At 45.7% G+C, this 22,622-nt stretch overlaps 2 protein-coding genes across 6 annotated transcripts in view; one reads left to right on the forward strand and one right to left on the reverse strand.

Moving 5' to 3' along the window:
• LARGE2 (LARGE xylosyl- and glucuronyltransferase 2) overlaps positions 1-9,263 on the reverse strand; it is a 46,507-nt gene extending 37,244 nt beyond the window's left edge. For 4 of the 5 annotated variants that reach the window (XM_081001626.1, XM_081001623.1, XM_081001619.1 and 1 more), the window contains exon 1: positions 9,034-9,263. The gene's annotated coding sequence lies outside the window, so the exon portion shown is untranslated. The remainder of the gene's footprint in view (positions 1-9,033) is intronic. The other variant, XM_081001627.1, reaches the window with a different exon arrangement.
• A 283-nt stretch (positions 9,264-9,546) lies between these two features.
• PEX16 (peroxisomal biogenesis factor 16) lies at positions 9,547-20,868 on the forward strand. The gene is made up of 11 exons (XM_081002193.1): positions 9,547-9,778; positions 11,968-12,003; positions 13,699-13,775; positions 15,406-15,539; positions 16,316-16,416; positions 17,007-17,087; positions 17,602-17,754; positions 18,045-18,117; positions 18,955-19,074; positions 19,308-19,372; positions 20,410-20,868. Exons 1-11 carry the CDS (start codon positions 9,643-9,645, stop codon positions 20,466-20,468), a joined length of 1,035 nt encoding a protein of 344 aa, XP_080858319.1. The 5' UTR covers positions 9,547-9,642; the 3' UTR covers positions 20,469-20,868.
• The last annotated feature ends 1,754 nt before the right edge of the window (positions 20,869-22,622 follow it).

Consider the following 22,622-nt stretch of genomic DNA (forward strand, 5'->3'; position numbering starts at 1 on the left):
TTCAAGTTGTGCTCAAGCAAGGTGCCTCAGGCCAATAGCAGCCAATACAGTGGTGCCTCGCAAGACGAAATTAATTCGTTCTGCGAGTTTTTTCGTCTTGCGAATTTTTCGTCTTGCGAAGCACAGTTTCCCATAGGAATGCATTGAAAATCAATTAATGTTTTCGTTTTCGTCTTGCGAAGCAAGCCCATAGGGAAATTCATCTTGCGAAGCAACTCAAAAAACCAAAAACTCTTTCGTCTTGCGAGTTTTTCGTCTTGCAAGGCATTCGTCTTGCGAGGTACCACTGTATAGGTAAAAATGAATTAGGAAATGAGGTGTGCTTTACAGTATGTTGTGCCCAAGCCAGTTGTCAGGCTGGATACAATTCTATGCTTGCCCTGTGGGTCGCTGACCTGAGGTCCAAAGCACACTGAGGTACACACCTCAATTCCTTATGATTTTTAATACATTGGACATTATTGGTATGGGGCATCATGCTTGACAGTGTCTTGTCACTTCCTGTCTAGATCAAGATGGAGACCACTTCTTTCAGAGCTCTGAAAGAGGTCTCTGCAACCAGATGGGGCCTCTTTGAGGAACCACAGGAGGATGGCCTGCAGTGCCTGGGGTGATCCCCCCCTCCCCACCCTATAATGAAGTCAGCCTGACAACTAGGAATAGGAGAGGCAGGAGAAGCCTTTTTGCATTGATCTAGGTACCGCTCCAGCGGGAAGGTAAACGGCGTTTCCGTGCACTGCTCTGGTTCGCCAGAAGCGGCTTAGTCATGCTGGCCACATGACCCGAAAGCTGTACGCCGGCTCCCTCGGCCAATAAAGTGAGATGAGCGCCGCAACCCCAGAGTCGGTCACAACTGGACCTAATGGTCAGGGGTCCCTTTACCTTTAAACACAGCAACTTACAATATTTTTCTTCTTATGGTAGCCCAATTGCTGTGGCAAAATACAATACAGGTACCAGTAGGTTAGAATTTACATGTATGTTTTGCTATCTTAACTGGACTCACATTATAATTGTCTGATCTTAACCATTATCAGCTGGAATCAACAGAACATAAAATAATGTTGTCAAGCCATAAGAACTGGATTTAGCCTAAATGAAAATCCAGGGTCTACACTGCTTTTTTTTGGTAGATCACTAGTGATAACACTTTCTATTCTGAGAACCTTGCAATAATGCCAACTGGCTTAGGTTGCCATGAAGCATGAGTCACGGCTGAATTGGCAAGCACTGTCCTTCAGTGAATCCCCTAATAGTTACTGCAAATGAGTCTCTTACCAAACTCAAGTCGAGAAGACTAGGGCTAGTACAATTCTTCCACAATTCTTGCACTGTCTGTTCCTTGAATTTTAAGCTTGCGAGGTTCAAGGACCTGTTTTATCTTTTGCAAGGAGCCTATATCAACAATTGCCAATGCATTATTAATGATAATATAATCTATCACAGATATATGGGCATGGATCCTGAGACCCCTGAATGAAAGGAAGTTGACAAAGAGAATTTTCATTCCCCTACTCACCCCAGCACCCTATCCAATGGGGGAGAGGAGACAAAAGTAGGCAGCTTGAACAAGCAGTTTCACTTGAAGCTGCATTTGAGGCTGCCTCAAAATGCTAACGTTAGAAGGCACATTTGCAGGAGGGGGCAGGTAGGTGGAAGGGGGTGCTTAACCCAACTCATGGCTGCCAACTCTCCCTTGAAAACATATTCCGGGGTTCTACTCCTTTCCCCTCAGCATGGAGAATAGCATTTATGAGGAGAATCGGTCAGCATGGAAATTATTAACCCAGCCTTCCCCAGCCTGGTGCCTTCGCCATGGACTATAACTCCCATCAGCCCCAGCCTCCGAAGCTGTGCTGGCTGGGGATCAATGGGAGTTGCAGTCCAAAATGGCTGAAGGACACCAGGTTAGGGAAGGCAGGTTAAGCACTAACGTCCTCCCTTCTCCACTACAAGCCCACCTCTCAACCCAGTTGTGGGATTGCCTTGGCAAATAAGGGGTTGGGAAGAGGCTTTTGTGAAGGTTCTGCCTCTAGGGAAAATACTTATTTCAAGAGCTTAGAGAAATCCTTTGTTATACCATCAGCATTTGCAGTGGGGTTGACCTTTTTCGAAATAAAGAGGAGCGGATGCTTAATTTAAACAGCCCTGCACAATGGACCAAACATTACAAGTACTGTAAAAGGAAATGCAACCCTCAGATCAAGCCCTCCAACAAGTCCCTTGTAACAGCCCCACTCAGAAAGAGATAACTCCAGCTGAAACACAAGTTGCTAGCAGTAAAGCAAGCTGTCCTGAAGGGTAGAAAATTAATGGGAGCTGCAGAGCCCCTCCTGGCCTTGGGGTGCCTTCTGTGATGCAAAGATGAATGCAGAATCTCAGGTCCCCTGCACTGAGACCACTCTTCAGGCAATTCTTGAAGACTGGCAAAAGGCTTTCCAAGGACTTTCAGCTTTCATTACCAGGCTAAACATGAACAGTAACACACTTGGATGAGTAGCTTAGAGTGGTATGGAATATGCTGGGAGTGTCGAGGTGCAACTCAGCTTGCACTGTGGGCTGGTGTATCTGCATGAGAAAGGGCAGAGAGAGAGGAACCTCCAAACTCCCTAGACTGTCCTTGTGTTCATCTTCCTTCAGAGCTAGATGGATACTCTTAGGTAGGGTTGCCATATTCTGAAGAGCAAAAAAGAGGACGCAATGATGACTCTCATTTTAAATACCCCTACAGTATGTAGGCTATAGAAGCTGTGATATATTGCTAAGGGGGGCAGGAGAAGAGAAGAGGAAAGCAAGTCTTTAACCACCAGTTGTATCTGTATCTCATCCAGAAGGTATAGCCAGAGACATTTTGGCAAATTTAAAAAATCCACCCGGACAGCATTTTTATCTCTGAAAAAGAGGACATGTCCTGGAAAAAGAGGACACATGGCAGCCCTAGTCAGTTGCTGACCTTACTTCTTATTCCCTCCTTTTCTTCTTCATGCTTTCCTCTTGACATATCTTCCCAGCAGACATATTTTGGATCTCTCTTCTCTTGAGACGGAAGAGCAAGCATGGCTCATCACATCTCAACCTTAGGAAAGATTCCCATTCTATTTGGCTATTGACACGTATTTCCAGTAATAAATATTCACTTTGTTTTCTTAAACCCAGCGTCTCCACGTGATTACATCCAGGGAAAGTGTGCTTCTCCAACAAGGATTCTGCTTCAGTTCAGATTCTGCCGGCATTTAACTCCAAATGCTAAGAAAATATACCCCAGAACAGGTGCCAAAAGCAAAGAGACCGGAATTTACAGTCCTTTGCAGCCTCAACACTCCCAAGAACATATTTCAATTAAAGCATTAATAAGACTAGTAAGGAGGCTGCTTCTCTACTTCCTCTGCTCTCTGCTTTTAGAGTTCTCTGCAGGCCCCGCTGGAATATTTTCCAGCTCCAGCAAACAAAGAGAGTCTCTAAAAAGCTGCGCCTTATGCCTTTCATCTTCTGCCAAGTTCAGATAACATTTTAAGGTTATACTGGCTTTAAGTCCTATGTTTCCAGAAAAAAATTAATGGAAGAACAGAGTGTAACTGAAGTCAGGGACACTGTTCATTCTGTTCATTCATTAAACTTAAAGTGCAAAAGCAGAAATGTGGTTCATAGGGATCAGAAGCACTGAATGCATTTTCCATATTTATCCACACTCAATGCCCTCATTATCACAGATTATTTAGTTCCACTCCAATCTGCATTCAGGCCAGGCCATGGGACTGAGTTGACCACGGCTGACATGATGGATGACCTTCACAGAGAGGGGAACAAGGAGAGCGCAACCTTGTTCCTGCTTCTTGATCTCGCAAGCCAAGAGACTGAATCAAGAGGGTACAGCACTGGAAGAGTGCTTTTCAGCCCCCTGGTGGTTACGCTATGGGGTGCTGCAGAGCACTATTCTATCTCCAGAGCTATTTAATGCTACACGAAGCCTCTGGGGGTGATCATTGGGAGCAAGATGCTATCAGAATGCTAACTACACTCAGTTTCATTTCTCTGTAACATCTGAATGAAGCTGTGTGGGCCCTGGGCTGGGGGCCTGGGTGGAGTGGTGAGATGGAGGAAGGAAAATAAGCTTAGCTTTAATTCTGGCAAGACAGAGGCACTATGGGTGAGTGGCTCCTGCATCCAAGAAATTGGTCAACTGCTTGCCCTGGACAGTTTTGCACTGTCCCCAAAGGAACAGTTTTCAGTTGGGGGGTGTTTCTTGATCCAGCTCTGTCACTGGAGGCCCAGGGTAGCCTCAGTGGCTAGAAGTCCCTTTTACCAGTTGTAACCTTGTGACAGCCACATTCATTCCTGGATCAGAGAACCTGACCACAGTAGTTCAGGCACTGGTGACTTCAAGTTTGGATTACTGCAGTGCACTCTATGTGGGGCTTCCCTTGTGCTTGATCTGGAAAACACTTAGTAGTTAGGACCTTTTTACTTGCCTTACCCCACTCAACCACTTCAGTTTGTGAAACTGGTACTACATAATACTCGCTTATAAGAAATCAGTATTTTAGTGTGGCAGCATTTACTTTAATAATCTTAAGATACCTCTTTTTAACTGTTTTTAATCAATAATTTTAAGATGGCATCATAGAACTGTAGTGTTGGAAGTGACCCCAGGGGTCAATCCCCTTCAGTGCAGGAATCCTGCCCACAACCATCTCAGGGTGGGTTTGAACCACCAACCTTCTGGTTGACACAGGCAGATGCACTGAGATCAGGTTTTAGTATATATTTCTGTAAACCGCTTAGAGATTTTCCTGCAATCAAGCGGTATACAAATCCTGTTAAATATATTATCAAAATTGGGAGGTGCTGCATGCATTTTTAAAATCACTGTGGGACTCACACCATATTTGCAACCTGAATGGATAATATTCGTAGGATATGAAAGCAAAAAAAAAAAAGGGGGGGGGGGATACCCAAGCCAATGCTGATACTTAGGCTTTATATTTTACTAAGTGGAATGACTGTAGCTTTGGTATTGAAAAGATGGCTTGTAGGTATATGCACATGGCAGAGGACTGTGAATTAGGGTTGCCATACGTCTGGAATTTCCAGGGCATATCCGGAATACTGCAGCCGCAAGCAGTGTCCAGTGTCAGCAGTGTTGTTTTTGCAGGTTTCCCTCAGAAATAGCTCATTTCTTTGAGATTTTGCAAAAGAAAAGTTCAACAACTTTTCTGTTCGAATTTTCACTTTTTGAAATATAGCAGCTCAAGTACAAAGGTCCTTCACTCTCCCTCCACTCTGTCACAAAGCACAGCAACAAAATTCAAGGAGCAATATTTCAAACTCTGCCAGCAAATCCCAACATGAATCACATTTAGCTTCTTCTCTCCCTTCTCTGGGCAACTGGTTATGCCATGTGGAGGTCAGGTGGCCAAACTCCCTGCTGACCTTTGCCATTAATTATCTGTGATCAACTGCATACCCCTTCAGGCCTCCAGTCCCCCCCCCCTCCGACCCAATCACTCCCTTCGGCTTCTTTCCCTCCTAGCAAACAGCATATTTTTTCCCTTCCCCACACCTCTTGCCCCTCCCCCCCAGCAGAAGTATGTTCAACTAATTAAACTTTCATGCACACATAAGCTTGCCTGCATCTACTGGCTCCTACTTTGCATTACCTTACTCCAGCATTAAGAAACCGGGACACAGTTGTGGGTGGTGGCGGGTGAGCTGCACTCCTAAACTTTTCATAAGTATGTTTAGCACTACTGGAACATCAACTGTACTGGAGAACAAAGCTCTTCTAAATCCTTTGCTAATGGGAATAGGCAGAGCTGGCAGTAAGGCTTATATGCCTACCCCATCCTTCATTCAACCCTTAAAAACCAAATACAATCAGAGGAGCTTCTTCCCAGGTAAGTATGCCTGGGTTTGCAGCCTAAAGCCTTTTGCCAGGATTTGGGGAGAACATCTGGCAAGTGTCAACAACAGTAATACTGCATCCCCCTCCCCAAGTGCAAAGAATGTTACTAACCAGCCAACCAACCTTTTTTGTCTGCCCTGCAAAGGCACCCTTTGGAGAAAGAGAAAAAGAGAAAGAGAAAGAGAAAGAAAGGGATCTGGAGTCCAGTTATTCATATATTTACTGTATTGGCCCCTTGCTGCAGTTGACAAAAGGATGGAATCAAAGCACCATGACAATAAGCAGCATGTGAATACACTCCCACCAGACAATGCCACATACCAGCTCAATTCCCTCAGGATGCTAAACAGCAGTAGATAGGATTCACACCAAGGCTACCTCTATTGGAAGCATCAAGCAGATTTTCTTTCCCAACCTCCACCAACATATGATTGCTACCAGAATTAGCAAGGGAATAAGAATCTGTTTCTACTTCAGTATATAGGCTCACTAGATGGCTTTGGAAAAGTTGTCTATCTGTAAATTGGGAATAACCATCTGGCTCACAGGGCTGTCCAACCCTAACAGGAAACGAGTAGGTACTTCTGAAATTGCCACAGCAAATTTCTGTCAAAACTATGTTCATGACAATATGGTAGGCTTTCAAGATTATGAGTAAAGGTGCCTTGTGTTTTTTACTTTATTTACTGAATCATGCATCATGTAAAGGTAAAGGACCCCTGGACGCTTAAGGCCAGTCAAAGGCGACTATGGGGTTGTGGTGCTCATCTCGCTTTCAGGCCGAGGGAGCCAGCGTTTGTCCACAGACAGGTGGCCAGCATGACTAAACCGCTTCTGGCACAATGGAACACCATGACGGAAACCAGAGCACACGGAAACGCCGTTACCCTTCCTGCCGCAGTGGTACCTATTTATCTACTTGCACTGGTGTGCTTTCAAACTGCTAAGTTGGCAGAACCTGGGACAGAGCAATGGGAGCTCACCCTGTCGCAGGGATTTGAACCGCTAACCTTCTGATCAGCAAACCCAAGAGGCTCAGTGGTTTAGACCACAGCATCACCCGCTCCCATACAATCATCCCTGCAACCAATGTATGTGTTATGACTGAAATTCTTAAACCATCAGCTTGATTTATAAAGATAATAGTTCTGAGGCACTTGAACATTAAGCCTAACACAATCCCATGCCTATGTAATTGGGAGTCTCACTGAACCCAAAAGGACTTACAGGCACAGCACTGGGCTGCACAAGTACTTACATCAGACACTCTCCGTGTATGAAGGGGAAACAAAGGCTTATTGGCAGCATAAAAGTAAATAAAATACACAAATACCAAGCTGCAACAAGTCAAAGATTTAAAATCTTCCCATTTATTGTAATATTAGCTTTCAAAGTCAAGAACCTACTTGTTGGCTTGACAACCACTAAAAAAAAATCTGAAGAGGGGGTTAATTTTTCTTATGCTGCTGTTTTAGTGTTTTAACTGCAATTTGTATCGCATTGTTGAGGACCTTGGGAAACTATTGAGGGCCAAATGGCAGCACAGAATGTAAAAAAGAGATTAACAATAGTTCACTAGCTGCATGACAGAGGTTTTTGCTCAGAAAGCTCATGCTTGCTATATACCGTATTTTTTGCTCTATAAGACTCACTTTTTCCCTCTTAAAAAGTAAGGGGAAATGTGTGTGCGTCTTATGGAGCGAATGCAGGCTGCGCAGCTATCCCACAAGCCAGAACAGCAAGAGGGATTGCTGCTTTCACTGTGCAGTGATCCCTCTTGCTGTTCTGGCTTCTGAGATTCAGAATATTTTTTTTCTTGCTTTCCTCCTCCAAAAACTAGGTGCGTCTTGTGGTCTGGTGCGTCTTATAGAGCGAAAAATACGGTATATCTCTCAGATATGATTTGCCCCTTATCCATGGTTAGCCAATATATTAAACATTATATATTATGACCGAAGTGGCAATATGGTGCAGTGATTAGAGTGCCATACTAGAACCATCCACTATCTCACAAATCTAGACATTGTTGTAGGAATAAAATGAGAGATAGGTCCCATTGAAAAGAATTACCCTAACCTACCAAAAGTTCGAAGAAGACACAGGAGTATCTTAAGGCCATTTCCCCTATGCATTCTTTGGAGGATCATGCCCCTTTTCCACCCAAAGCATGCACAGGGCTCACCTTGCACAGGTTCAAATTTCATGTCAGTTACAAAAGCTCCCTAGAATCGTGGCCTCTCAGGCTCATGGGGCTGCTTAGCCTCTGAATAGGTGAGCTATAAAAATATATGAAGATGACCTTCTCTGAGGATATGGAGAATACATTTCCTTCATTGCCACCAATTAACCACATATTCACCCAAATATTAATTAGGCAGCAGAGCTTCCAAACAGGTCAGAGCTCTCACACATCTCGAATTAGAAATTTACCACTGCAGGGAAAGACTCGATATAGTTTGGCCCGGGTCGTATTAACTTGGGAGCAAGACCATCACATTTACTTGGAAGAAAGCATGCTTCGGATCGCAGCCCCGCACATCTATCGCTAAATGATGAAGAAGGTGTAATTAGCAGAAGGGAGATAATTTCAGGCTTAGCAGTTCTGCAGAAGGACCAACAAGCAAAGGAACTTTTACTACTGCTAGCAAAGAACTCTTACTACAGCTCGAGTTATTATTACTTCTGATTTCACACATGGGGCGGCCAAAAGGCGAGCCGAGCGCTCTAGGGCGCTAAAATAACTCGAGGAAACGGAAGGCGCCCCTTTGGGAGCTTTAAAAATTATTACGGTGGCGGTGACGGGCCGTGTATTTCAGGGAGAGGAGGGTGCCTCCGGGGGGGGGGGAGGGCTGTTCTTTTTCCAGCCTCCTCACTTTCCCAGCTCCCCGTTCAGACCGCGCGCCCCGAAGGCTGCTGCCCCACATCCCAGGTGCTGTGCCGTCGGCCACCTGCTGCCGTTGCCTCCGCCAAGCAATAAAGCGGGACAAAGGGGAGGCGCCGGGCGGGCAACGCACCTGCCGCCAGCAGCAGCTCGTCGTCCCCTTGCCCAGATTCATGCAGTTTTCCCACACAACTCATATTTCCCTAAAAAGAGGGACCCGCTGACGGCGGGCACCGTCTTCACGACGCACCTGCAAGGCGCAGCCAAGGCAGCCTCTCCTGGCAAGGGAGCGCTGAGCACCTGCCCGCGCTGAGCTGCTCGCGAGGGGTCTCTCCCTGAAGGGAAGGGATGCCTCCTCAACCCTCTGCGCCTGTGGTAATGCGCGCCCGCTTCTCCACCACGCAAGATGCGCGCAGCCTGACCGAGCCGCGCTCGCGCCCTCCTCGCCTCGCTCTCCAGTCCAACCCTTCCTTCCAACTCTCCTCCTCCTCCAAGCCGGCACCTGCTCCTCCGAGCCGCTCCTCGCTCGACTTACTCGCCTCCCCACCACCCCGGTTCTTTCGCTCGGCGCTCGATTGGTTCGTTTCTCTCGCCATCGCAGGGTCAGGAGCTGCGCAGGCGCGGAGCAAGTGTGGGGGCGGGGGGAGAAATAAAAGAGCAGAGAGTCGGGAGACGGAGGAGGCGTGTCTCCAAAAAAGCAAAGTCCGACCCGGAAGCGCGCGCGCATGCGTGCTTAGTCAGGCGTTCTCGGAGCGGGTTCGTGGGTCGCCGGCTGCTGCGGGGAAAGGCGGGGAGTGGGGGGCGGCTGTGCTGCGGGGACACGCACGCACGCAGGCGCGCACCCGTCTCTGGATCCGCCATGGCAGGATCCGCGCAGGGGCCGCTAGGGAGGTTGCGGCACCTGTGCGGCCGCTACCAGGACTACGTGAAGCGACACCCGGCGGCCACGGCTCAGCTGGAGAGCACCGTGCGCGGCCTCTCTTACCTGTTGCCAGGTAGGCGGGGGGCGAGCCGGGGAGACCGAAGCCGGCGGGGGGGGGGGCGTTGAGGAATCCCAGCTCCCTTTCTCCAACGCAGAGTCGCCGCGGGGAAAGGTTTGCCATTTACCTCCCCCCACCCCCCGGCAGAAGATGCTGTGGGCGCGGCTTCAGAGCTGCGCGGCCGGCAGAAGTCCGGCAGGTGAAGTTTTCCCCAGCAGCTGTTAGAGGAGCGGGAGTTGTGCCAGGTCGGAAGGTGGCAGCCCCAAGCGAGAGAGGAAATAAATGACTGGGGTGTGTGTGGGTGTGGGTATCCCTTCTCCAAATCCTCCAGACCTTTGGACTCGGATTTGGAGGGAGATCTGCTCGAATGAATCCCTTTACTTTGCATCTTGTTAAGAGTACTGTACCCTAATTTTTAAAATTGTGTTCTTCAGGCAGCCCTCTGCCACTTACCGTTTGGGTGACCTGCCTGTTTCAGTGCCTGCTGCCGGTTTCAGTCACCGGTTTGATAACCTCCTGTTTGAAAGCGCCCAGGTCACACTCGATGCATCAAGAGAGCTCTGATCTCTTCACCCTTGTTGGTGACTTCTGTTGCAACCTTGAGTAATTGCAGGGCAGTTACTTTCCAATCCGTAAGAGCTCTGCTAGATCAAGCCCAGAGTCCATCTGGTCCATTATTTTGTTTCCAGTGGTGACCAGGCAAATTCATTCCCTGGAAGGAAGCCCTTCACGCCCACTCCTCCCCCCCCCCCTCTTTTGTGTCCTGCCTTTTCTGTTGCAAGCTTGCAGGCAGGAGTTGTCTTGCATGTTATTTATCTCTTTTGGTCAAAGAGTACAGTGAAAGTGCTTTAAATCAATAACTGATCAGCCAGTGGCTTATCACCACATCTTGGGAAAGTAAATTTCATTAGTTAATAGTGTATCGTGTGGAAAAACTACTCTCCTTTGCCCTGAATTTACTACCAATCAGTTTCACTGCCTGGCCTCTACCTCCTTGCATTATGAGATGGGGTGGGGAAGTATCTCCTCTCTGTGTACTATTTATCATTTGATAAGCTTTAGTTGCCTTTTTTCTAGACTAAAAACTTCAAATACTTTGACTTATACTTGAAGGGAAGGTATTCCAACACTTTAATATTTTTGGTTGCCCCTCTGCCATGCCCTTCTTAAGTCTGGATACAAAGAACAGTGTTCCTGAAGTGAAAGCACTATTTGTTTGTATAAAGTCGTTATAATACCTTAACATTTTCTGTTAAACCTATTAATCCCAAACAAAAAAAAAAATATCTTAATTTTTCACTTATGTTGACACAGTAGCAAAATCCCAAGGTACCTTTGTTAGGTAGACATAGGCAGCTCAGATCCCATATTGCCTCAGTGTCTATCACTTTATAACTATTTGCGCTGCATTTCCTTTGCCATTTTGTTTTCTGTTGTGGACAAATCATTTTGGAGTTTTTCATAGTCTGTTTGACTTTTCACCACACTTGAATAATTTGCTATCATCTGCAAACTTGGCTGCCTCATTGGATAATATATAAATAAGTTAAAGTTCCCAATACTTATCCCAGTTCAGATGCTTGGAGAGCCTCTCTGTTGTGACAACTGTTGTTCCTACCATCTGCTTCCTATTTTTGCACCATTTCCCACTCCACAAGTGGACCAGTCCTCTGGTTCCATGCTTCCATATTTTATCAGTTAGGGTGGTGATGGAACCAAATGATAACCATCACCTGACTATAAGTTGCAGTATACCTGGTCAAGAGAACATCTGAAACAAAAATAAAATAATTTGCTCATTGTTCATCAGAAAAAAACAATATTTTTAACCTAATTATGACTATATTGTTTAAACCATAATTTACAGTGGCCCCAGTGTCTGTCAAATATAAAGGAAAATCTGGGATTACATTCCTACAATGCTATGGCAAAAAGACTCAAATTGGAGAATTGCCATCTGTCATTTACCTATAGGACGTGTCTCCTCTTGTTGATGAAACTGCAGTGCAGCTCTGTATTGGTTAAGAAGATGCAGAGTAGATGTAGGCTTCTGTGGGAAATTTTAACCTCCAGGCTGATTGAGCAACAGGGTAGCATATTTGTGTAAGAATTGCATCAAAGCCTTTCCCTCAGAAGACCTGTTTGGACTGTTTTCAAAAGAGTGTGGAATATTGGCTCATGTCTTCCTTATGCTTATTTTCCAGGTCGGTTTTCTGACTCTCATGAACTGTCTGAGCTGGGTAAGTAGAGCTGGAGATTGGCTGTGGGGTCCCAGACCTATGCTATGTTTTGCAAATAATGTCATGCTTTGTTGGGAGAAGATGACCTGAAGGAGGCCTTGTCTTAAGGAGAAAGATTTAATGCATAGCCAAGATTTCCCAGTGGTTGCTGAAAGTTTTGGTGCAGAGTAAATGAGCTTGGACTGGGGAAAAAAAAAACCTTTTTCTTATGAAAGCCTATTGACCCAAAGGGAAATGATAATAATGTGGGCAGGGAGGCACACACACAGTTATGAGGCAGAGGGTGTTCACTGTAGCGACCCCAGGGTTTAAAATTCATTGCTCCATTAGACTGCCACACTATAGACCTTTCAGAGTGATCTGAAGGCTCACTTTTTTCACTTGAGGGTTAAAAAAATTATCATACCGTTCTTGCTACTGGTTTTGATGACATTTTAGTAATGCTCGGTGGACATTTATTAGTTACGGTACTAGTTTCCCAGTAATTCATCCTTATTTTATTGTAATTTTGTGTTTTAATGTAAGCCATCTTGAAAGAGTTAGTTAATAGTTTTTCTAGACTGCTCTTCATCCAGGAGGATTTCAGGACAGTGTACAATATAGAACCTCTAAACTCAAAAAGAGGAGGTGGTCCTTTAAGTATTTTGGTCTTAAGTCATCTAGGGCCTTACAGGCTAACATTACAAATTTGGTGTGGTACCAGAGGCAGCCAGCATAGTTCCTGAAGGCTAGATATAATCTCACCTTGCTGTAATGTTCAATAATCCAGTGGTGACATTCTGCACACGCTGCAATTTTCAGGCCATTTTCAATGGGATCCCCAAGTAGAGTGCATTACAACAATTTGTTCTTGAGTTCACTGTGCCCAAGCTATCCTAATCCAGGAAGGGGGACACTTGGTGACTCATCCAGAACTCTGGGGCTCAAGCAGTTGGAACAAGGAGTACTCACAAACTACCAATCATCTCTGTGACTTCATCTAGAAGAGGTTTTCTCTGCAACTTCCAGACACAATAACTGCCTACCAACAGTGCTTTCATCTTGTTGGGTTTCAGTTCACTCTCAAGTCAGTGTATAAATACATTAAATAAATAAATGGTAATGGTGAATGTTTTCTGATGCCCTAGGCAACTGCCAGCAAATGGCTAGTTTCACTCCATTAAATTGATGTTCAGATCCTGTATGTCTAAGCCATTTATATCTAATTAAAAACAAGCAAATTACTGTCTGTTTTGTATCTGATTTGCTTCTGCTCATTCTTTCTTGCAACAGCCATCCTACTTCAGTAAGGCCAGAATATTTGCCAGGTGCTAGCAGCCTAGCTCAGGTCAAAGGTATTATGAAGACTATAAGCAAACATCCATTCTGAAATAGCATTTATGGTGATAAAGATATACCATCTGATAGCATCATGCCAAGGGCAAGAATGAATGGACCTGTTTACCACACACACTCATTGCACCAGATTATGGAAGAGAGCCAAGGCACTTGGCTACCTATGTGCAACTGAGAAAGTTGCATAATTGTGAAGACCTGCCCAGAGACGGCAATGCTCACTTTACCTTCATGATGCCTCTCCTTCAAAAAAAAGGTTGTTTGATTAAATCGGTGTCCTCTTCTAATCAGTGGCCTTTTTCTTTTCCTGGTTATAAGCAGTAATTCTTCCTGTGCCTTTTCTACCTTTTCCTTTCTCAGTTTATTCTGCCTCCAATTTGCTGGTGCTGTTGAATGACTGGATCCTTCGGAAAGAGCTGCAGCCCCCTCTTTCTGTGGTAAGAATCTTTTCTATGCAAGAGAAGAGGCAGGTGGGGTACAATCCCTGTCTCCCATGCCAAGGACTAGAATGTTGCGCCTGGATTTTATCCTGTTGGCAATAGATTCTGAAGTTGCTGCTATCTGGTTGAATCTTGGGCATCTGCCAGCCCTTGTCTGCTTGCGCCACAACATTCTGGAAGGTTGATGAAAGTTACAGTGGCCTCCAGGAATACTGCTGGCTTATACTGTGAGTGACACCAGTTTCCTGAGCCATTCAAAATCCAACTCTTTCTTTACCTGGTGTGCACCCCATGAACTCTGGCCTCTATGTAATTCCCTTTGAGGACTGGGGTGGGGGTGCGGGTGAAGGAGCCCAATTGATCTTTCACTGAAATCAATATATTCTTTAGGATCTTCTTCCATTTCAGTTGTGGTGGTAGAACAGAAAGCATCAGGCCCTGCTGAGTTTAAAGGAGAGTTTGAGGACATGGGGTAGCATTGAAGGTTTGGAGACAAAGGGAGCAGGTTGCTCAGTCATCAGGGGACCGACAAAATAAATGATGATGATGATGATGATGATAATAATTTTATTATTTATACCCCTGTGATTATAAGAATTTGTGTAGCTCAGTTGTGCAGTCCTGAGCATTTTGACTCACCAAGCAGTCCCGCTCAGTATTGTGGGATGGAATTTTTTTCCAGTCCTTCATTTTTCTGTGGAAAGCTTTCTATTTTCATAAACTCATTATTAATGATTAAATGGATGCCAATTACAAATACAGTATAAGGCAAACTTGGCAGTTTCAATGTGTTTTGTTTACTAAGCACAAGTAGAATAAACACGTTAAATTAGATCGCTCTCTAGGGCATGAGAAAAGTGCCAACTATTTTTTATGCAAATTACATTAATTTGTATATGTTTTTCCCATCTTGAAATTTTTTGAAAAATCCACATCACGGGTTCTGCTGTGTTCAAGAGAGCTTACTCCCTAGTCTTCTTTAAGATTGCAGCCTAAGTAAATGTAGGCAGTTTGCAGAAAGGCATTATTACCACTGAATGCAGGACTCTTCTCCCAACATAAATGGCTCTTACTGTTCTGCTTCTTATGGTCATGAGAAATATGTTGCTGATTAAAGATCCCGCTAATCCAGCCTTTGCCAAGCTGAGGCTCTCCAGATGTTTTGGACCAGATGTTTTGCACCAGCCCTAGTCAGCACATGACATGCCCCAGGTTGGTGAAGGCTGATTTGATCCAATGTTGTAAAACAGTGACTTCCCAGCAGAGATCTGTAAGCAGGGAATGAGAAAGGTAGCCATCCTCTGTTACTTACCCCCACCATGTGTCCCAAGAGACTTTTTGCTAACTTATTTGTCAGGAAAGCTTGAGTTCGGCTAACCTCTCTACCTGCAGGCAAACACAACTGTGGCACACAGATCTTTGTTGTTGTGTGATTGATGAGCCTGTGCGAGGGTATTTAAAGCTGGTAGGGCCACTGGAATCCAGCTGGTTCCCTTACTTTCCTTTGTATGAGGGACTCTTGATCCATTCCTCCTCTCAGCCCCCGCAGAGTCACCTTGCTACAGCTTTGGCTATGCCTTGAAGCTGGTCGCATCATGTTGTCTCTCACTTGCCTCTTGCTTTGCAGGCACTTCCCCAGCAGAAACTGCTGACATGGCTGAGTGTCATCGAATGCGTGGAGGTCTTTGCCGAGATGGGGGCTGCCAAGGTGTGGGGTGAGACTGGCCGGTGGGCCATCATTGTCCTCATCCAGCTGGCCAAGTGAGTGTTCAATGGAGAGGAACTATTGCACCTTGTGAATCCCAAGGATGAAAATGTGAATCCTTTGGTGGGAGGCGGGGGAAAGAGACCCTTTTTGGAACCTTGATTGTTAGGGTTAATGTGCCACAATAAAGTGGTACCTCTGGTTACGAACGCTTCAGGTTACGAGCTCCGCTAACCCAGAAGTAGCTGCTCCTGGTTGTGAACTTTGCCCCAGAATGTAAACAGAAATCGTGCACCTTTGGCACATGGGCAGCGGGGAGGCCCCATTAGCGAAAGCGCGCCTCAGGATAAGAATGGACCTCTGGAACGAATTAGGTTCGTAACCAGAGGTACCACTGTACTCTAGGTTGGGCACTTCCTGCATGACACTGAGAGCACTGTTCTAGTTTTACAATGTTCCCTAGTTGCAGTGTTCCATCATGGGACTGGATTGGGTCATTGTACTCAGATAGCACCTTGTTCCAACTGGGCCTGCCCAAGGAGCTGTATGCCTTTGAGTTTCCTTCAGTTACAGTTCCCCAGCTGCATCCCTCACTTGATTGCTGTCTTAACTCTTCCTTCTCCTCCAGTGATTGTAGCTGGAACTTCTGGTAACAGCAGCAACCTGACGGGAACCTCACTGTACACATATCACTGAACAGGGTTGCAAATGCAAGGTTGCATGAATGGTCCTGTGATGGCAAATCGGAGAGCTGTATCTTTCTACTGCCTTGGCAGTGAAGCGTCTAGTGTGCGCCTGGCATTTATAGCCCTTGATTTGCTTTAACCCACAGGGCCATCTTGCGCCTCCTGCTCTTGCTGTGGTACAAAACTGGCATCCAGACATCTCCTCCTATTGTGCCTCTAGACAGAAGGCAGTCATTGCAGCAGAAAGGTGAGTCAGGTGCATGGTGGATTGCAACCACTTTGGCTTTAGTCAGGAAGGAAGTTCCAAATGCCAGCCAACTGATTGACTAGGTTTGAGAAAAGGAAGGCTTTGTGTAACCTGAGCAGCAGAAAATCTTTGTCATTTCGCCACATGTTCATCTCGGTTTTTGCAGATGCTTTCGCAGACTGTTGAACTCCCTATGGCCCTTTAGCTGTTGCTGGACTCACATCAGCCCCAGCCAGCATAGCCCATTGGTCAGGGATGATGAGAGATTATAGCCCAAAAACATCTAGAGGGCATCTCATTGGCTATCCCTGTTTTTAGGCTTTAGCTTGTGGCATGATGTGCCTGGGACTTGCAGTCTTCCTCCCTGTTAGAAAATTTGAAGAGCATTTTCTGGTGCCCTGTCCAGGCTTTTCTTTAGTGTCAGCAGTCTGCAGAGGGTCACATTTCTCCTCGGACTTAATGTATCCTCATGCCTGTGAGTCTGCTGTTCTGTTTCAATGAATGTGCTAACCTGAACAAACCAAGAACTGGAGTGGAGGAGGGCTTTCCCCCTGCCCTTACTGTGGTCTTATTTACCTGTCTCCTGACAGATATGGAGGTAAACTCAATAGGGAAGGAGCGGATATATGTGGGGAAGCGCTGTAGCCGTGTTGTGAGATCTCTCGATAGCAGTGAGTATCTTTCTCGTTTGTCTCCCATGTTACACCTACGGTAGAACTAGGTCAGGTCGCAAATGTAAAGTGTGCACATGTATACATGTACTCAGACACACAAGGGCATCTCCATAAACGGCAGCAGTTTTCGACATACCAGTACAAAAGGGGTTTAGATAGTTTAAATTATTTTATTTTATTTTAAATTGTATTGTTTTAACAGATTGATAGCTGGCCGCCCTGGGGTCTTTGGGAGGAAGGTTAGGATACAAATTAAATAAGTTGTTGCACAAGTACAGAGAATGCAGACATTCTGCTGATGGCTGAAGGCAGCCCTGTTTAGGGAAGCTTTTAATGTTTAACAGACCATTGTATTTTAATATTTTGTTGGAAGCTGCCCAGAGTGGCTGGGGAAACCCAGCCAGATGGGCAGGGTATAAATAATAAATTGTTGTTGTTGTTGTTGTTACTCATCCAAAGTATGATACCCATGCAAAGCTGAGTCTTTTTCTTTCTTCCTTTTTAATTTTAGCCCCATCCCTGCACTCCAGACATTGGGGAGCACCTCAGCAAAGGGAGGAGAAGCAGAACCGAAGAGCAATGGAGACAGACCAGCTGCCAACCCCTTTGAGCGCCCAGGAAACAGTTGCTGAGTCCATCTACATTACCCGCCCGTTGCTCCACTGTATCCTCCCTGCAGTGTATCCTGTACGCCACCAGAGAGAGCTGCAGCCCCAGTGTGGAGCATCATGGCCCTTAATGCTGAGCGGGTCTTGACTCCTGGGCAAACTCTTGGAGGCTTTGCTTCAGTCAGTGGGCCTGAAGATCTGCCCCAATTAACGTCCCCTGTTATTCTGAACCTGCTTTAATTTTTGCTGCTGTAGCCCCCATGGGCTCATGAGACGGCTGGGAAGTCTTTCTGCTTCTATAGTTTTTTGCCTGTTGTCTGTTCAGTTCCTTAACTCTTGCACATAGTGGTGAGCGTAGGCTTATGGGGACAGAGATCTTGGAGACCCTGGCTCCTTTCAGCAGTCTTGGATATCTCAAGGTCAGTTGGGATAAAAGCATTTCATCATCCTGGATCCATTTTCTTTCACCTTGAATTTTTTGTAAAATATTGATTACCTGGTTGTTTTTACTCCACTAGTGGTGTGCCTCTCTGCAGCCTCAGGGGGAGAAGCAGCCCCGCTGTGAGGAGCTGGCAGGAAAAGGAGGGCTTTATCTTTCATGGCAGAGGCTGCCGGGTTGTCCTCCTGTCCCGTTTGTTTGTTTAATTTTATTTATACCCCACCCTCCCCGGCCAAGACCAGGCTCAGGGCGGCTAACATCAAGTATAAAAACAATCGATTAAAATACAACTTAAAATGCAGCCTCATTTCAGTGGAAGCCCAGATCAAAAACTGTTTGTGGGGAGAAAACGTCAAATCTTCACCAAGGTCAACTATCCAGACTGGTCCTACGTGGGCCAGAAAAAAGCAAAAAGCCAGGGAAGTCCCCAATTAGGGGTTCCATCACGGAAGGAAAAGGAAAGAGGGGGAGGGGATCAGGCTGATTCCAAGCCAAAGGCCAGGTGGAACAACTCTGTCTTACAGGCCCTGCTCTCTGAGAGATGGTACCAGGCTTCCTTTGAACAAGGGTGCACCTCTGGAACTCATTTTCAACAGCAGGACTCAACTTTGGAACATAAAAGTGGGAAGGGGATAGTGAGAAACAGAGGGAGGGAGTGTGTGTTTGTCAAATTCCTCACCACTTAGATTAGGAGGAATATCGTTCAGGTCAGCAAGTACTATTCTCAGGCAGGCTTGAGGCCTAGTTGCGCTCCTGTTTTTTAAAAAATGATTTTTTTATCCAGCGCCTTGTGATTTCTCTGCTTTCCCTTCTGCAGTTTGAGTTTACTGAGTGACATGAAAGATCTCAACAAGCGCGAGCGTGTGGAGCTGAGGCGTCGGACTCTGCTGCTGCTGTACTACCTGCTGAGATCTCCTTTCTATGATAGATACTCTGAGTAAGACTGCCTGGCTGGCTTCTTTTCAACCGTATTAAAATCCCCACCCCCATAAGGAGACCTCTGGATTTCTAAAAGAGAAACCCGTGGCTTGTGAGCATTCAGCACCCAAACAGGTTTTGTCTGTAAGCTCCGTTCCAAGAGTCCCATTCCCATTGGGAAGGAAGCCATTCTCATGGGCTCATCTGAGGTGTTTTTTCTCTTTCTCTCTCTCTCTCTCTGTGTTCCTTCAGGGGCAGGATCCTCTTTCTGCTGCGCCTGCTGGCAGATTACGTCCCTGGAGTTGGCTTAGTCACTCGTAAGTAGCTGACTGCTGTGATTGGTCTTTTTAAAGGAAGCTGATCAAGGTTAAGGAGACCGTAGGGAGAATCCTCCATTGGTTTTGGGATAACCAGTTCAAGGGGCTTTCTACTCGGCACGTGCTTAGATGAGGGGTATTCAAGGATAGCAGCAGGGCTAGAAGATCTCCAAATTTTAAAAGTTGGCACTAGGATCTGTGAAGCTGAAATGTCTCTTCAAAGACTTTAGGTGTGGCTACTAAAAATGCTTTGCTGCTGTTGTCTACTATTGTCACATACGTATCTCCACAGCTTAAAAAGATGCTGGTGCACATTTGAATAAAATGTATATTCTCTTTTAGTAGGATACATCAATCCTCCATATATTTGGTGATTGTTTCCTTCACTGTTTATATCTAGCTTGGGCGCTAATATTTCATTAAAATCTCCTCCTATTATTAGTACAGTGTTGGTGGGGGGGCAGTCAGGGAACCATCAGAGCAGCATGTGGCGGGAGGAAGACAAGATTGTTCCTTCAGTGTAAGCAATTCTGCTTGCCTGACCAAAGCATCTCAGTGCTACATTGAATGCTGCTCACTGTTTTGATACTTGCTTTTAAAAAATGTACATGTTTTGGATGCAGGCATGGCTTACAAATTGTCTGAATAAATAGCAACTTTTAGGAGTTGACAGTGGGGATTCTGTGCAGAATCTAGATTGTTGAGCAACACAGGAATAGCAGTTATTATTATTGGTCGGTTTTCCTTCTCCAAACATCTTTTCTGTCAAGACAAAGGGGGTCTCTGCACAGGACCCCTTCCTGAGATATATTTCATATCAGTCCTTCCTTTAGATATATGAATGTTGGATTTCTTTTCTTGCCCTATGAATAGCTCTCCACATCCTTTCTTTCATATGCCCCATCTGTGATTTCAGAACTTAGGATGTTGGCTGGGAAGGGGCAGTTGTGGAAGCAAATATTGGCAAGTTAATTTCTCACATGTTGCTTTAAGGTCTTCCAGTTCATTTTCACATTTTTCTCCCTTCTTCATTTCAGGGCCGCTGATGGACTACTTGCCAGCCTGGCAGAAAATTTACTTCTACAACTGGGGTTGATTTGGCCTCAGCTCAGGTTATTGCAGCCAGAGGGCGCTCCGGCTAAAAGCAGAAGCTTGTGGTGGTAGGATGACTTTATACAGCGGGAGGCAACCTTGAGACTTTAAAGAACAGCAGCAGCAGCAGCAACAACACAACATGTGTCTTTCTGTGGCTTATGCTAATGATTACCGAGAGAAGAGTAAGGGCTCTTCTGACATCTTTTTTTTTTAATGTATCTCCCTGTGAACTAAGAATGCTACAAAGAGTAGGTCTTAAAGTTCCTATGCTACTCCTCTCTCCATTCTGAATTATGGTTTTGGATCTCATGGGGGCTGTGGAGGGGGACCCTTTTTTTTGGTATGTATTTTCTATGGCTATGAATGAATAAAGCCGGGAGTCGGCAGTGCTTTTGGGCTAATTTGGTCTGTTCTCTTGAATATTGGGGACGTGCACCGCAAGAGGAGTAAGGTCTCTTGCTTTCTGGCCAGCTGGGATGGAAGGCAGAGAGTTTTGCAGACGCTGCCAGTGCTTTGTTTCTGAGGTGAGACAAAGATTAGCATTCAAACCAGCCTGGAAATGTTTCCCCTTGTGCACATGCACACATGCACCCCATTCTCAGATGCAAAGGGTGGGATTGGATCATTGGAATTAACCCTGTGAGGATATGTGCTCCAAACCATTTTCTTAATGTTATTATCTGGCACATAACCCAGAGTCATCACTGAAAAGCTGCTTCCAGACTCACAATAAGCTATTGCTGCTCTTTGCACAAACCCATTTCTGGCTATACAGCCAGGCTTATTCCCCACCCCACCCCGTCTTTCACAGTGAAAACATATGCAGTTTGGTGCTGTGGTTGGCAGGGAACTGAGCACCCCTTGGGCCAGCTCAGGCAGCAAGCCAAGAATGCTCTTGGGTATACTTTTTTCCTTGGCTTATTTCCAGTGGTCCATATGCTGCTCGGCTGGAGCCTGGTCTGCCAGGGGCTGTGGCTGCTGGTCTTCTCTGCCAGCCTGCTTAATTTCCTGCCCTGCCTTTGAGGATATGCAGCTCCACAGCTTGCAGACTGTCTGGATAACAGCTAGTGTGTGCTGCTGGGCTTCGCTGAACAAAGTGCCAGTTGCAGAGGTGCTGGCAAGCAGGGCCAAAGGCCTCTGCAAATTGGTTGGTGTCTGCAGAACTGAGTTCCCAGCAAATGAAACATAAAGGCCTGAGCCGATGCCTGGGTCAAATAAATCAGAATGGTTGCCTTATGCAAGGCGTCCAAGAAGCAAGTAATCAAGTGCTTCATCAACTCTCTCCACCCATAAAGCAGCAGATGGAGCGCAAAGTGCTTGTGCTGCCTACCTCCTTGGTTACTTACTGGCACGGTCTGTTTTTCCTTCTTGCTAAGGCTGCATTTACTGATAGGCCACTTCCCAGCATCTTCCGTCTGTTTCTGCAGTGGTAGGCTGAATACTTGGAAGGGCTTGCCATGAACCAGGGCCCACCAGGTTCAGAAGGCAGTATGGAGAGTGCTCAGCTTGTAGATTTCTTTTTCCAAAGCTAGCAATAGCCTCCTTGCAACAGACAGGTGGGGGAAACTGCCCTCCATTTTCTGCTGTGTAGTACAATTTTCCTGCAAAACGAAAACCAAACCCATAGGAAATAAATGTTCTCAATCCCAGGGAAAGGACCTCCTATGTACTAGAACAATTTGTTTAGTAGAGGAGGACTATCAGTCATTTCAGCAAGCTTGCTGATAAAGGAAAATCTGTCCTGTTTTCAGATGGCACACAAACTTCTTAAGTTTGTTGGAAGCTGGGGTCTCGTCCCCATCTTCCTACCTTCTCCCTGTAATTGGTAGGTGCCGTCACCTCCTTATGGAGGGTCCTTGGAGGGATTTATGGGTGAAATGATAGACTACTGCAGTCACTACTGGCAAGAGCCCTTTGTTTAATTTACCCTTCTTTCCTACTCCACAGTTTTGTAGCGGCGACCAGTAGCTAGACTGATTGGAAACCCATTTTCACTAGTTCACCAGTCTTCAAAATAAAGCATAAATAAAAACTAAAGTGAGAGAGATGGAGAATTTGAATTTAAAGAAAGGGTAGGTGAGAGAGAAAGGGTAGGTGAGAGAGGAAAGTTATTATCGGGTTTCTAGTCTCCATCTGATGAAGATTGGCCCTATAA

The sequence above is a fragment of the Podarcis pityusensis genome, assembly GCF_964106645.2.
Source record: "Podarcis pityusensis genome assembly, chromosome: 1".
In the NCBI taxonomy this organism is placed as follows: Eukaryota; Metazoa; Chordata; class Lepidosauria; order Squamata; family Lacertidae; genus Podarcis; species Podarcis pityusensis.

Coding starts and splice junctions, on each gene's coding strand:
- PEX16 (XM_081002193.1), top strand. CDS start 9,643: ATGGCAGGATCCGCGCAGGGGCCGCTAGGGAGGTTGCGGCACCTGTGC. Junction 19,075..19,307: donor TTCTATGATAGATACTCTGA/GTAAGACTGCCT, acceptor GTGTTCCTTCAG/GGGCAGGATCCTCTTTCTGC. Junction 19,373..20,409: donor TGGAGTTGGCTTAGTCACTC/GTAAGTAGCTGA, acceptor TCTTCATTTCAG/GGCCGCTGATGGACTACTTG.